Source organism: Cyprinodon variegatus, unplaced genomic scaffold, assembly GCF_000732505.1.
Source record: "Cyprinodon variegatus isolate N-32 unplaced genomic scaffold, C_variegatus-1.0 Scaffold316, whole genome shotgun sequence".
Lineage (NCBI taxonomy): Eukaryota > Metazoa > Chordata > Actinopteri > Cyprinodontiformes > Cyprinodontidae > Cyprinodon > Cyprinodon variegatus.
Genome location: NW_015150769.1, coordinates 32,990 through 47,309, shown reverse-complemented (window position 1 = coordinate 47,309; position 14,320 = coordinate 32,990). Strand labels below are relative to the sequence as shown.

The 14,320-nt window shown below is 40.2% G+C and overlaps 1 protein-coding gene across 1 annotated transcript in view; it reads right to left on the bottom strand.

The window, feature by feature from the left end:
- Positions 1–14,320, bottom strand: part of znf423 (zinc finger protein 423) — a 95,397-nt gene that overhangs the window by 65,833 nt on the left and 15,244 nt on the right. The window contains exons 15-18 of the mRNA XM_015384555.1: positions 13,852–14,267; positions 13,544–13,760; positions 12,540–12,624; positions 6,022–6,042 (exon numbers count right to left, since the gene is read on the bottom strand). Coding sequence (XP_015240041.1) covers positions 6,022–6,042; positions 12,540–12,624; positions 13,544–13,760; positions 13,852–14,267 — 739 coding nt within the window. The remainder of the gene's footprint in view (positions 1–6,021; positions 6,043–12,539; positions 12,625–13,543; positions 13,761–13,851; positions 14,268–14,320) is intronic.

The window sequence follows — 14,320 nt, the reverse complement described above, 5'->3', positions numbered from 1 at the left end:
TCGTATTGACAATGCATTAATCGTATTGACAATGCATTAATCATTATGAAGCAACGATAGTGATGCAGTTTTAGTTATGATGCAGTTTTATTGATGATGCAGTTTTAGTGATGATGCAGCAATAGTGATGCAGTTTTAGTGCTGATGCAGGTTTAGGTATGATGCAATGATAGTAATGCAGTTTTAGTGATGATGCAGTGATCGTGATGCAGTTTTAGTTATGATGCAGCGATAGTGATGCAGTTTCTAAGAACTTTCAGTATTTTCTATTTACTTGTATTATTGTTAGATTTAGTTTTTATTCAACCCCATGTCTTGATTGTAATCTAATAATCACCTGTATTGTGGGGTTAAGGGTTTTGCTCAGGGAACCAGATTGGCAGTCTGAGGTTCGAAACAACAATATTACTGATTCTTAGGGAATCAAAGGCCCACTAAGCCAGCACTCTCACACACATGCATACTTGGGTTCAGAAGGGGGCCAGGACTATCACTGCTGACCCCTAACACCCTGCCCAAAGCCTTCCTGAAAGTGGTGCAGAACCATTAGAACGTGGACGAACAGAATCAAAGACACTTTCTCTAGTCTTCTCTGAGAGCCAGTCTCCTTTAGATTCTCACTTGCAATATTTGTTTCACTTTAATACTACAAATCCAAGCCTACAAATTGTTTGACAATATATATGTCACTGTGCATGCATACTAAGCTCCAAAAGTACATTTCCTCTGACAGGAAAATAAATAAATAAGTTAATCGGGAGAAAAATAAAAGAGCCGCAGACCCCACCTGTTTTTTGTTGTTGTTTTTTTTAAGGCAGATCCCCAATGATAAAGATGGATCTGAAAATCCAACATCTCTCTTGATCTTCTTCTTGCAACATTTGTCCGGCACTTTAGAAAACAGGCCTCCACACCAGAAAATGTTCCATTCAAAGTCACAACTTTGTTCCATTACTGCACTGGTCTGTGACAAATCCACACGCTGCAGCCACTCTGCACCAGCTGTGACAGATGTGGCTGTCACGAGAGAAAATGAATTCAGAATAGTTAGAGAATTAAGCAGGGAGTTAATTGTTGCTTGGCCCCTGTTTATGAAGCGCAGAAAGGCAAAGCGCCTTGTTTTCCTTCTGACAATTAGCCAGCAGAGATGGAGAGGAACAGTCTGTGTGTGGTGTGTGTGTGTGTCCTGTTCTGTTTAGCAGCTGGTGCAGCCACACCTGGACGAGCTGAGTAGAGTGGGACATAGGGAGAGTTGGAAGGCTGCAGGTACAGCGTGTTTCATATCTGGACCAAAACGGCAACAGAAGAAGATTAAAAAGGGCATAATTTCTATAAAATCGAGAACTTCTACACATGAGTTAAGATAGCTGATGCTGTTCATACAAACACCCGCAGATGAAAGCACACAATGATTATTATTTCGTGTAAGGAATGCCGATCCTGTTGGGTCTCTCCCAGTCCATTTGTCAGCGTGTCCTATTAGGTTTCCAAACAGCTTGTAATGACTGGTAATAAACTGCTGAAGAAGAGGAAGGTAAATCAAGCGAGGAGACGACAAAATGAGCTCTCCGGGGGACCGCCATGCTCCCAGCCTTCAAAACACAAACACACACTGACAAAAAAATTCTTAAAAAAAATAACAGCAAACAATTCAAATGCACCCATCCTGCCGACAGCGCCTGGTTAAAGGGACTGACAAACAGCTAACGGCATGTTTATACAAGGTCACAGGATTTCAGAATGCTTTAGCACAGTTCATTACAGAAACATGTTTAGCCTCTTATGTTGTTCTTCTAACAAAAGCTTCTCTGAAATAAATCTTATATTGTTAGAAATCCTGTTTGTTTCCTCCTAAACGGTTTGACATTTGTAAGAAAAGTGTGTCACCACTTCAGTATAACATGGTCTGCTCCGCTCCTGAATTCTGAAGATCTCTACTAAACCCTCTCTATGGAGAGGAGCACAGAAGTCTTGAAGAAAATCACCTTTGAACTGACTGCTTCCAATGATGGTGAGCTTCATTTTACCAGAGCAAAATGCTGACCCACAGCATCACACTACCTCCATCTAACTGAGTTAGGTGTTGCAAGGGAGAATTTGGCCGGTTTTTCAACCACAAATGCATTTTCCTTACAAATGATTTATTGCAAAGAAGATTTGGTATCATCGAAAAAACATGACAAAGCACATATTTTCCTTCTTTTTTTGGAGCTAAGCATGTACTTCTGTACATTAATTTAACCATTCATCTTGTACAGTGCCTTTAAATGACATTTGATTTGAACAGGTGTTATGTAAATAAACTAATTAGATTTAGTCATTAGTGCTTAATATGTCATCTGCATAGCGAAAAAAAGACCTTAGACACAAAGAAACTGGAAGAACGAGATCATTTTCAAAAGGAGCAGGTTCATGTGAAAATATTTTAGGAAAACATCTATGTTAAGAAAGAAAAACCAACCTTAAACCGACAGACTGTTCTAAAACCTACAATTCAACGACTGGGTTGATTCCTTCCCACTATCATTGCAACTCCCACCCCATTACAGGGGACCAAGGCACCTCACCTCTTCAACCAGGCCAACAATTCCCTTTAACAATCACGACTTTCAGAGACATAGACAGGTCTCAGGGATTACAGGCTAGCAAAGAAACAAAATGACCCCATTCCAAAGGGGCGTACCAGGTCGTCAGGTTCAATTTGCATGTTTCTAAGCGAAAACAAGGCTTTGCTTTGGTCCACTGTATAAAGCCTTGAACTCTACGCTATTTCTGACATTTTGAAATGAAAAAGCTTCCTGGATGGGAAGCGAAACGTCTTCAAACTTGTTTTGGAGTTTTGGAAAAGAAATCCTACTTTGACGTTGAGTGGAGGTAAACGTAAACTACAAAACAGCACTGGTAAACGTAAACTACAAAGACACGGAACACAAAGAAACTAAAAATAAACCCAAGCAGAGGGCAGGACACTGAAACATACATTTAAAATTAAATATTTTCTTATAGTTTTACACTGAGGTGAGCATAAGGGAAATATCCTTGCATTCTGAAAAAAAAGATGGATATTGCTTTACTTTTTATTCTTTATCTTAAGATTTTTATTATTTATCTTTCCGTTAATTTGGTTCGTTTTAATTACTTAAAATGCTATAATTGTTTTCCTTAAAGTGATAAACCACCAAACAAAGTAACCTTTTCTGACATGCTTTATATTAAAGCAGCATTAAGTAAAGTTTTTAGCTTAATAAAGCCTCTACCTCCTCTGATGTTTCTTCATGATGAGTGTTTTCTGAGGTCAGTCTGTGTGAACCATAGCGCCACTTTTAAAAGGCCCTGTAGGGGGAGCTCTACTTAGAAATTGCTTAGTACAGCTTTAAATGAAAAGATTATGCTGAAGTTACAGCTGTTTTCTACTGAAGCTACGCATCAACCTCCTTGCAAGGATTAACTGGCATNGATGGATGGATGGATAATTGTGCAAGAAACCAGGCTGCTTTGTGTTTTTCACACCAGAGAGGTGGGGGGGGGGCTGAATGAAAAAAATCCAATTGAGCTCCTTAATTAAACAGTTTTAAAGGTCAAAGAGCTATTTGTAGTTTCTTTAAAATATCTTTAAACCAGTGAAATGGCCAAGCAAGCAAGCAGTTTGTGTAAAAGATAACCTCATCTTTTGGTTTGATTTAACCCACTGAAGATCCTTTATTTCCCTCTCTATCTAGCCCTTCCTGTTTTTCTCAGTTCCTCCAGTCCCCTGCCCCTCCATCATCACTCCCTCCTTCCCTCTGGTGTCACAGCTCGCTGGCTCCAGGTGGTGAGGGAGGAAGGGATGTAGGGAAGTAGGGAAGGATGGATGGAGGGAGGGATGAAGACAGGAGGAGGGGGTGGCCGTCATCTGCTCCTGTGTTCATACCATCAGAGTGCGACCCAACACCCTGCTGGAATCTGTTTTATTAACCTTGTTATTACTATTAGTCTCAGACATGTCCTGATACTTCATTTTGATTCTGTAAAGGTAAAAATAAAATACATATTTTTATTTATTCTAGAAATCAAAGACGTTTTTGTAAAAAGTAGTTTTTAGACCTAAAAAATAAAAAAAAAAACAGGATTTTTACTGTGTTTCCAAACTGGAAGTATAAACTGAAAGCCGTGTTCATCTGTTCATCAGAGAATGATCCCTTTTAGAAATGTTCTGGTCCTGACATGGTGGAGGTAAAATAAAATAGGAGGTAAGAGTAAAAGATTTACATTTTACATCTTAAGAGATTCTCAATCCGCACCAACAGTTCTTTAAGATCAACTGTTCTTTAAGATATCTTGCTTATTTTTGCAAATTGTAAATAGATTTTTCATTTATAAGTTTTCATTGATGAAAATCTCACCTTTGTTCTATGTACTGCTTGTTTTTGTCTTTAAAACAATTTTAATGGATTGAAGGAGATATAGTTGATTAACAACACTACACATATACAGGGTTCATCTGATCATCAGGAGGAAAAGATCCGCTAAAGGTAAAATAGGATGTAAATACATTGCCTGTTCATCCAACAACTTGTACAACCTCCTCTGATTGCTTCATGTTCCTACTTATGCTTGCAGGATGGACAGCCTCAATGACTTCCCAACTGTCGGTGGTCATAATGTTATGCCTGATTAGTGTATATTTGGGCAACCAGGTGACCCCCTCCTCAGACAGGCTGAGTTATGTTGTTTGTTTCAGTCCAGACCTGCTGCAGAGTCTGATCCTTCACACCAACAACAGCACAGCCACAGAAGCCCGAATCTTATTAGTGGAGGTGCAGCAGGGCAGAAAGGAGAAGCCATGTTTCTAGCCGGTGGCCAACACACACAAACACACGCACTCATACATGAGTGGGCCTTAAACCACATTATCCACCTCCACTGACTCTAAAAGCTTCTTATTCGCCTCATTAAGTCTTCAGTGGCACAAAGTAAGCAGACCAAGGCTCGCTTGTCGCCACATCAACATACGTACGGATAGGTGTGTGCACTTAGAGCCACGGAGAAATGAACGTGCACAGACACACATCGGCTCAGCCGCAACCCATGGGACTACTGCTTAGACAGCAGACCGACATTAGCATTCGGCCGCATCACAGATTTGACGGCAGGCTAATCGAAAGAATGAAAACTATGCAAAAAAAGCAACGTCGAGGTACAAAAGAAAGGAAATGGAGATGCCTCAACGCCTTATCAACTCTGACTAGAAGGGTGGTGCAGCTTGAGATTCACAGGGGGTTGATCTAGCCTTGTGTTTGGTACTTTGGATAGACAGACTGCAGACACCTTTTGCTTAAAAGGGGGATAATCAACCATCAGTTGCAAATTCTCTTAAATCTGACGTCAGGGCGGAGCAGAAACATGAGGAATGTGAGTTCCAGTTATTAGAGTGCGCTGATGTAAATAGGTAAGTAAAGCTCATGCTGAGGACACATCATTAGCCACCACAGTCCACAGGGAACACTTAGATACAGGTGAGTGGCCACTCGATACCTCCAAGGCAGCTGTGTGCATGTGTGTGTGAGAGTGTATGAAGGACAATGGAGCATGCAGCCAGCAGCAGGGATTGGGTTAATGGGGGGGTGAGGGGAGTATGTGTGCAGGCTGTGTCACTTTTCTTTAAAACAATTGTTTTATACAGGAATCTGCAGACTGCACACCATGCAATCAGGATTTTAGGAAAAGCTGACTAACATTAACTGATCACCTCCAAAGTTGCTGCTTTTTTATAGTGATCTGAACAAAAGTCAAGTTGCTCCTCGGTCATTTGCATTTTCATTCCAGGCAGACAGAAGTTCCTGCACGTAAAAATTTTCAAGATTTTTCATTCTGACAATAGACTTTGGCTGCATGAAAGGAAAATGTAAAGAAAAAAAGGAGAGTTTTTGCTTTGCTCAATTTATTAACAGAAGGGGAAAATGTTCATGGTGATGAGCAGGCAGAGGAGGAGCAGCACTGCCTCGCTCACGGTGTGAGCTAATACACAGAAAGCAGACAAACCTTGCTGACAGGTGGGCTCGTCTATGGCCATCCAAGGTGGGGATGGGGAGAACGGAGGAGAGAATGAGCAGGATTAGTCAAATAGGCTTGTGAACGCGATGAGGGGGAAGGAGGAAGAAATGTTATAGACAAGGCAGCTCACCAGTCAGGACGGAAACACATTTGTAATCTTTAAGCTTAAGGCAACAAAAGAAAAGTCACACAGCTATTATTTGGCTTTAGCCTTTTTCTTCAAGGCCCCGTTTTCCTTTTCTACTCAGAATTAGAGATGAAGCAAACAACTGATGAGTTGGGGAGGTTTGGATCCTTGGTATCGCTGGGAATTAGTGACAAAAAGCACATTTCTGTTCTCCCCACTGGCACCTACATCCAATGCAGACACCAAAAACCTTACTTGCAGGGGTAAAATTCATGTTGACCACAAGCAGTTGCTATTGGGCGGGTACAGCTGTCAACGGCTGAACTTAAGGCTCAACTATTTATCTTAAAAAGTAGGAAAACCTATTCAAAAAAAGTAATTCTGCTATAAGATTTAAAACAGGGTCGTTTTTTTTTGTTTTTCTTCAAAAAACTTTACAAAATACTTAACTGATATTAATGGGCCTTTTGGTGTCATCCGTAAACCCAGTCTGTCTGGACCTCATCAGCTTAAATTTACCTTGCAGGAGAAAAATTTCTGCTCCAGTTAGTCTTTTAACAGATTAAAACAAGTCCGAAACCATACCTAACTGTATGTGCATTTTGGTAACTTTCCCAGGCTACATCCACATAAAACATCTGCGTAGAGAAAGCTTAAAGGTATAGTGGAGGATGTTCTTTTTCCGGGTGGATCATCAAAATAAATGGTCCTCCTAATCGTTAATCATTCTGGTATTGTGTTACTTTCTGAGATATTGGAAAAATTTAATGACTAAAACAGAGCAAATCGGCTCGTTCAAGCTCTCGCTCACATTTAATAGGCGTTCCCTCTCAGGAGCGGGTACAGGGTTGTGCATATACATTTTTTTTTAAAAGAGGAGAGAGTGGGTCTTTTAAAAAATTTGCGAAAATCCTCCCCCACTGTATAACTTTAAACTGAAGCTTACAAAGGTGTAATAGAAGTAATATTCTTGCCAAACCAATGGGGGGCACTAGCTCTGCCACATAGCTAAGAAGGTAAGAAAAAAAAAAGAAAAAAAAGAAGTAGGATGCCAAAAATGAATGCAGAGTGAGGAGAAACAATGCTGTTTCTGTAGACCGACAAAGGAGGAGCAACTAGTAGTGTAGCTAAATGAAAATCGAGCTTCTCTACCATAAGACTTGTCTTCAACCTTGTGTATTGCTCACATCAAATACTGCAGACTGACACTAATCTAAATCTTTTTTGTTCTTTTATTTATTTTCTTATTTTTTTCTACTTGCTTTGATTCTGTTTTATTTTCCTATATTTTAATCATGTAAAGCACTTTGCATTGTCTTTGTACTGAATTGTGCTATACAAATAAATTTGCCTTGCCCTGCCTTGCCTTGCCTAAATATGTGGTCAGCAGACGTGTTTATCAATCACAGATTGAGGAAGCTGATAAAGAGTTAATCAGTTCAGACTTAAATCTTTTTAAGTTTTTTTTTTTCACCAGGGCTCCAACATCTTCCTGGAAACGACACAGCAGGCAGCAATTTAGTGTTTTCTGAGTCTTCAGTGCTTTTGTCTTGTAGTTATTCATAGATAAAGTCAAAATAAAAAAAATCTTGCATTCTTGCTTGAAATTATTGAAGTAATAATGATAGGTACACAAACCAGAGACCCGTAACCAAAATGGCTATGTTGATGTTTGATTTTTAAAGCTTATTTATTAACAGAAATTACACATATGAGCTATAGAGACCATTTAGGAATTTTATAGCTTTAGTTTATTGTTTTGGCCTAAAAATTGTTTTATTTCATATAAAAAAAAACTCAGTTCTTAGTTTAGAAACTCACGGAAATTCCCATCTACAGACTAAAATATAAGGTTGACTCATATGAAAAAATGAAACATTAAAATAACAAAAAAAAAACACCTTTGAAGTTAGGATTAAGAGTTCATGGATGAAGTTAAAGTTTTAGAAGAACCTTGCTCCATTCTTGTAGACATGTTTAAGGATGGGTTTCATGCAGCGAAATCTTAACCGAAATGATTAACAAAACATTAGCAGCTGCATGGAACATTTGAAACCTGCTGCTGACAGCTTTATTTAGGGAAATGCATGTGTTAAATACATCAGTTTAAATAGCTCCGGTTCCAACGATGCTTTAAAAACAGACACCCTGTTTTTGCTCCCTGGTTGTCGTCTAAGAAACAGAAGCTGCTTATTGACAAACCGCATGACAGAACCGAGTGGTAACACACGTATGGTGATTCGTCTCACCGCCTCACACCATCACACAGGGAGGGAACCGCTTCATGATCTGCAGCTGCACAGCAGAAAACAATAAAGGCTGCCAGAAATCACGGCGGTGCAGTCCAGAGAGACACACAGGAACAAATATACATGTTCATACAGTGACAGGGAGGGGTGAGACATACGAGGACAAAACAAATCAGTGTGGCGTGTTGTTACCCCAAAAGAAAATCTATCAAATTTAGAGGAGCAGCTGAGGAAAGCGTTACAGCTGCTGCTCTGGAAAATTAGCTGATCTGTTTCAGCACCTGCAATATGCAAAAGAAAATAAAACTGCAGGTCTCGTTCATTTGCAGTGACTCTATCCATCAGTGTCTGCAGCACCACCTCATCTTCTCCTCTTCCATAAAGTCCAGGAAGCGCAAGATCGACGCAAACCAAAAGCACAAACTAACACTCTGTTAAACAAAACCTTTCAGTTTCTCTTACCCCACAAAAACCAGGTCAATATGGTTCTTTAACTGCTCTGCAGCAACAGCAAAAACTCATTTAATGAAAAAAAAGAGCTGCACAGCATACTGAATCAAATCATCATCTCAACATATGTGTGTAATACCACATTTACAAAAGGCTGCTTGAATACAATCTTTGGGAGGAGTTTGTATTTAAAATGCATCCATGCAAACAATGCATTTCACCTCCAGATAGACCAACTAGCTCAGATGGAAGAACAACAATCACGTTCTGAAACACTGAGCTTTTCAAAGCCTGGTGGGATCTATGTTGCACAATAGTTCCATGTTTGTCTGACATTCTGCATTCTGCAATTAAAACGTCTTTTTCAACAAGAAATGTATTGTTAACACAATAGAAGTTTGCTTTTATCAGTCACTGGTGGGGTAGCATCTCAGCTTTATAGAAGGTTCCTAAAGATCTGCCAATAGATGTTAAAACCCTAAACTGTTGTTTAAGAGAAGGTGTCAAAAAATCTTCAGTTATGTGGAAACATCTAGTAGAAACAATGTTGGATTTGTTTTTTATTTCATTCATATGATGTAGAGAAAGACATTCATAGTAGAAATAAATTAAATCACTTTGATCCAGGATCATATTGGCACGTGGACGCTTTTTATCAGTAGCACAGATGTTTTGGACACCGCTGCATTCATCACATCCAAATGTAGTTTTTTTCCCTCTAAAAATATCTTCATGTCATTTTTTGCTAATCTGTGATGGATGATGTTTTCTTTGTTGTCTCACTTAATGTGATGTGTAACATGGAATAAAACGTTTGTGTCAAGTCAAAGCCCTAAAAAAGCTCTGGATTAGAGTATAAAATATTCTATAATATCCATCCCTTCTATTTTGACTCTAATTGTTTGGATGTTAGTGATGTTTTAATCATCAGGACCATGAAGTGCAGCTGGTATGATGAAAGCTTCTTCTGTTAACATGCTAATATGTAGCAGTGGAAACATGTCATCTGAGTGATTAACTGTGAATGCTGTGATATAAGTGATAAAGTTGAACTGGAAGACCGCATGTTATATTTACTCAGAGATGTTAACCAAACAATTCCTGATCAGACAAACAGGTCAGAAATATTTCTACTGTTCCATTTCTGTTGCTCAGCTTTAAGCAGGGGTTCATTCCATACATGAAAAAACACAACCTTCAGTCCTTTTGATTTAAATATCATCAACTATTTACTTTGGACTCAGTGGAAATCATATATTTGATAAGAAATGTATTATTTAGCTATATATAAGGAGCTGTGACTATTAAAGTGAATTACTGTTAACAGAAAAACATCCACAAATACTGCAGTAAAGCTTTTTTGTCCGATTTTCCTTATCAGACCAAAAGCTAAAGGACATTCCGGTTATCTCAGGATTGTGTTTTCGAGGATTAAAACTGGAGATGCTACACTGAGCAGCTAACTAGATTATTTTTACATCAATTTACACCAGAAATTGACCATTATTTGTCTTTCGTCTAAAGTAAGGGAGATTTGTTGAACTAATAATTAACTTGTGGATTCATTTCTGCTCTTGATATTAACTAAAAGTTTAGACTGATAAAAAGCTGAGAGAACAGTAACTTTAAAATCAACAGCTTCCTATTTGAGGCTTAACAGCAAGCCTTTCTGTTACCGATGTCCAGGAAAACTGTTTGTTTTTTTCTCCTCTCAGTGTCTGTTTATTTCGGTATTTCTTTTTTAAAGCTGAGCAGCACAGAGTACCTGATCATAGTTTGGGGAAAAAGAAAATATTTGTGCAAATTAATGCTACAAAAAGATTAATGAGCAATTCATGCATCTACATTGAAATGGACAAGGAAGATGTTCTTCCTTCACTGTCAGGGTATGGAGGATGAGGGGGAGGGGGAACTGGAGTGTAAAAATAGTAAGTTCTTAAAACATTCTGCTATGATGATAATTAACTATCACTCAGTTTTCACACAATTATCACATTAATTAACCCAAAACTGCCACTAATATGAACATGTACGTATACAGTAGAGCTGTAGAAGGAGGGAAGGTTTGATGGAGGCAAACCATGAGGGTGAACCATGATTTCAGGATGGGTTTCCATTGAAATGCCATGAATATATTAGAGAAAACGTTAAGTTAAATGGTTGCAGAGAGAAACTGAGCCTCTTTCAAAAGGTTTCCTACCGTCAGTCTGGGTCATGTGGTTGTTGTCAAAACAGAATCCCAACTAAATTAAAGTTTCTGCCAAACCAACCCTGTAAAGTTCTGACTAGCAGGGGAGCTTAAGGTGAGGGAGATAAGCAACAGATGAGAGGATAAAAATATTAATTCACCTGAAATGTTTCTGCTTTCTATATTAAATGAACCCCTAAAAATTACTTTCAAGTAGATTGCGTACTGTATTATCACAGCGCACAATATCTTCATTCAAACTGAATCCAGATCTCTTTTTCCCATCATAGGCAGCCAGAAACATAACTGATGACCTTTAAGGATTATCTTGCCTCCTTCAGTTGATCTTTCCATCGGAAAGCATCCATCGGCCTAAAAGGGAACATATCACCCCTCTGTTTGTTAACCATTAGCCTCAAACATCTAATTCACAGTTTGCCATTGTTAAACAACTCCCTTCACCTTCAATGTGAGGGCTTACATCACAACTCTGTCCCTTTACTGTGCTAAAGAGAATCCAGAGTCCTATCATGTGTCGCTCCATGATGGTGGAATGACCCACTGAGCGCTATTAAACCAGAAGACCAAATCCAGAGGTTCTCCAATAACATCAGGTCAGCTCTGCTTCTGCTTATATTTCCATACTCTACTCAGCTTCCAGCACAAATATGATTTCATCTTTAGAGCCTCTTTATTAAGTTCCAGTTTTGGTCATCTTCTCTAATTTTAATAAGCTCCAAAGTAAACTGGTTCCACAACAAACTGTTTATCACTATCTGAAGCAATTCCTAGAGTCCCTCCCACACCTTACAGGCCTTCTGGTGTCTGCTGGCTACATAAGGTAAGAGGTTCTGCAGCTGCATCAGAGCCGACAGACACACACACTAACCCCTTCGGAATGCACCAGCACCTCTACCTGTCAGGTGTGTATGTGTGGGTGGGTGGGGGCAGGCAGAGTATTTTTTCCTCCAGAACAACTCGAGGGTCCACCTCGTTAATCTCCATGATGACAGGGATGCTAAGGCAGCAAATTAGTGGCGAGCAGAGAAAAAAATAATAAGAGTCCCACAAGACGCCCATAAAAGAACATTCAAAGTATAAAGATGGGTTTTAGCAGTGCTGCTTAGTAACGATGTGAGCAAAACGTCATAACATTTTTCCCAAGAATCAATTACAAGTCCTCTAATGTCTAAGTAAATATGTGTGCTGCTTGAGGCTAAAATGAATAAAAAAGCACATTTTTGAACTCACATTTGCATTGGATATAAAAACATCAACATTTTCAACAGCTAGAAGTTCTAAAAATCAAAATAAGCTTCTTTGCACAACCTCCAAAATCAAAAATAAAAAAATCCTAATTTGTCCTAATCATTGTGCATTTGTACATTTGTGTTGCATAAATAGTGCATTTAGATGCACATATTTGCGTTGAGGTCCATGGAACCAACATAGAAATGAAAATCAGACCAGATCATCTAAACGCCGTACTCACCGATCATATGATTAGCCACATGAATCTGGATCTCTCTTTCCGTCTCAAACGTCATTTGGCATTTAATACACTGGTAGGTCTTTTTCTAGGATAGAAAGACAAAGACATAAAAACAATATTACTGCTGTGCATTTTGCACCTTATTTTTGCCTCGATAGTTGAAATTGTGAGGTAAAAGCCGAGATTGGGCCGCTGGTTGCAGTGAAAACAAGAAAAGGAGACAAATAATGAAAATAAATCAATAAAAGACAAAAGAAACGTTTCAGAACGAGGTAAGAACAAGAGAGAGAAAGAAAGATGCAGAAAATCCAGGATGAGTCACAGAGAGCGAGAGCCGAGGAGCAGCTCTGCTTATCCATTCACTGCACACAGCGATCACTCATGCACAAACACATACAAAATACACAAAGGCCCCACTTCCACTTTCCCTCTGCTGCTTCAGTCTGTTACACACACACACACACACACGCAGAAACCCTACTTTGTCTGCTTTGTGCTGTTAGACTAAGCAGAAACAAAGGTGTAGGTAAGACAGGGAGTCCCTGGGAACTGACACACTCACACACACCTTCACACACACTCAGTCAGAAACACAACGGCAGGTCCCGGGGAGCCTGACTGTCAATATCAAGCAGAGCGAACAGCCCCCTCAATGCTGCCGCATGGCCCAGCCGCAGGACCCGCTGGGGCCCGGCTCACACAGACGTATGTACACCCCGAATACACGCAGCAACACCTGACACAAACACAAACGGCCTCCCGAAAACATCTCCATCTGCTGACACCTGCTCAGGTATCAAACACTACGCTGAAGGGATGGTTGAGAGTGAGATTCTGTGGAGAGCTTAGGAGCATCAATATCTCACTGGCACTGGACAACTCTGGAATCTGTAACATTTAAATTCAACTTTTCTTCAAATATAACACTTCTCCCGCTAAAAACAAACCACTGTTTTTTTTTAGGCATTTGTTGGACGCGTTTTGTTCACTAGTTACTGTCTCACCTTGGGTGCAGGTGAAGCCTCAGCCTTCTTTCCTGCAGCGCTGGTTTCAGGGCTGACCTCAGGGTGATCTGTTTGGACGTGGCTCTCCAAGTCTTCAACGCTTTCAAACTTCACACCACATTCGGGACACCTCAGCCCTGTCAGAGCCTTATCTGCCTGAGTATCTCCAGGCGTCACTGCTCCTCCAACCACATTGGGACTCTGGCCATTTGTTCCCCTGATTGGATGAAAAAGAAATCTTCATTTTATACATTCTTAGAATTAAATATAACATGCTCATCTTCTGGGGTTCTAAACACCCTTCCTACCGGCTCATGCAGCTAGCGCAGAGGCCGTATGGCAGCCCGTTGACGTCCAGCTTCACCAGATCCCCTTTGTTTTTGAACTCCTTCAAGCAGAAGGCACATTTGTAGAGCTTGTGCGTCTGCAGCTGTCCGTTCGGGGAAGAAGAGGCTGAACCGTTCCCTGTGCCCGCTCCACCGTTGCCGCCTCCGGCGCCTCCCAGCACTGAGCCAGAGGAGAGCTTCTGCATGTGGAAGGTGCCGTGGATCTTCAACTCCAGCGTTGAGGTCACGGTCTGCATGCAGACGACGCAGCGGAAGCCAGTGAGCGAGTTGCGGAGGTCGGGATGCATCTGGCAGTGCTCTATGAACTCCTCCTCACTCTGGAGTGGCATCTTACAGATCCGACAGGTCCCCGTGTCCAGGCTTTTACTGTGGGTCACCTGAGAAAAGGATTTATCCGAGAGTCAACAGCATATTGTGTACCACAACAGAC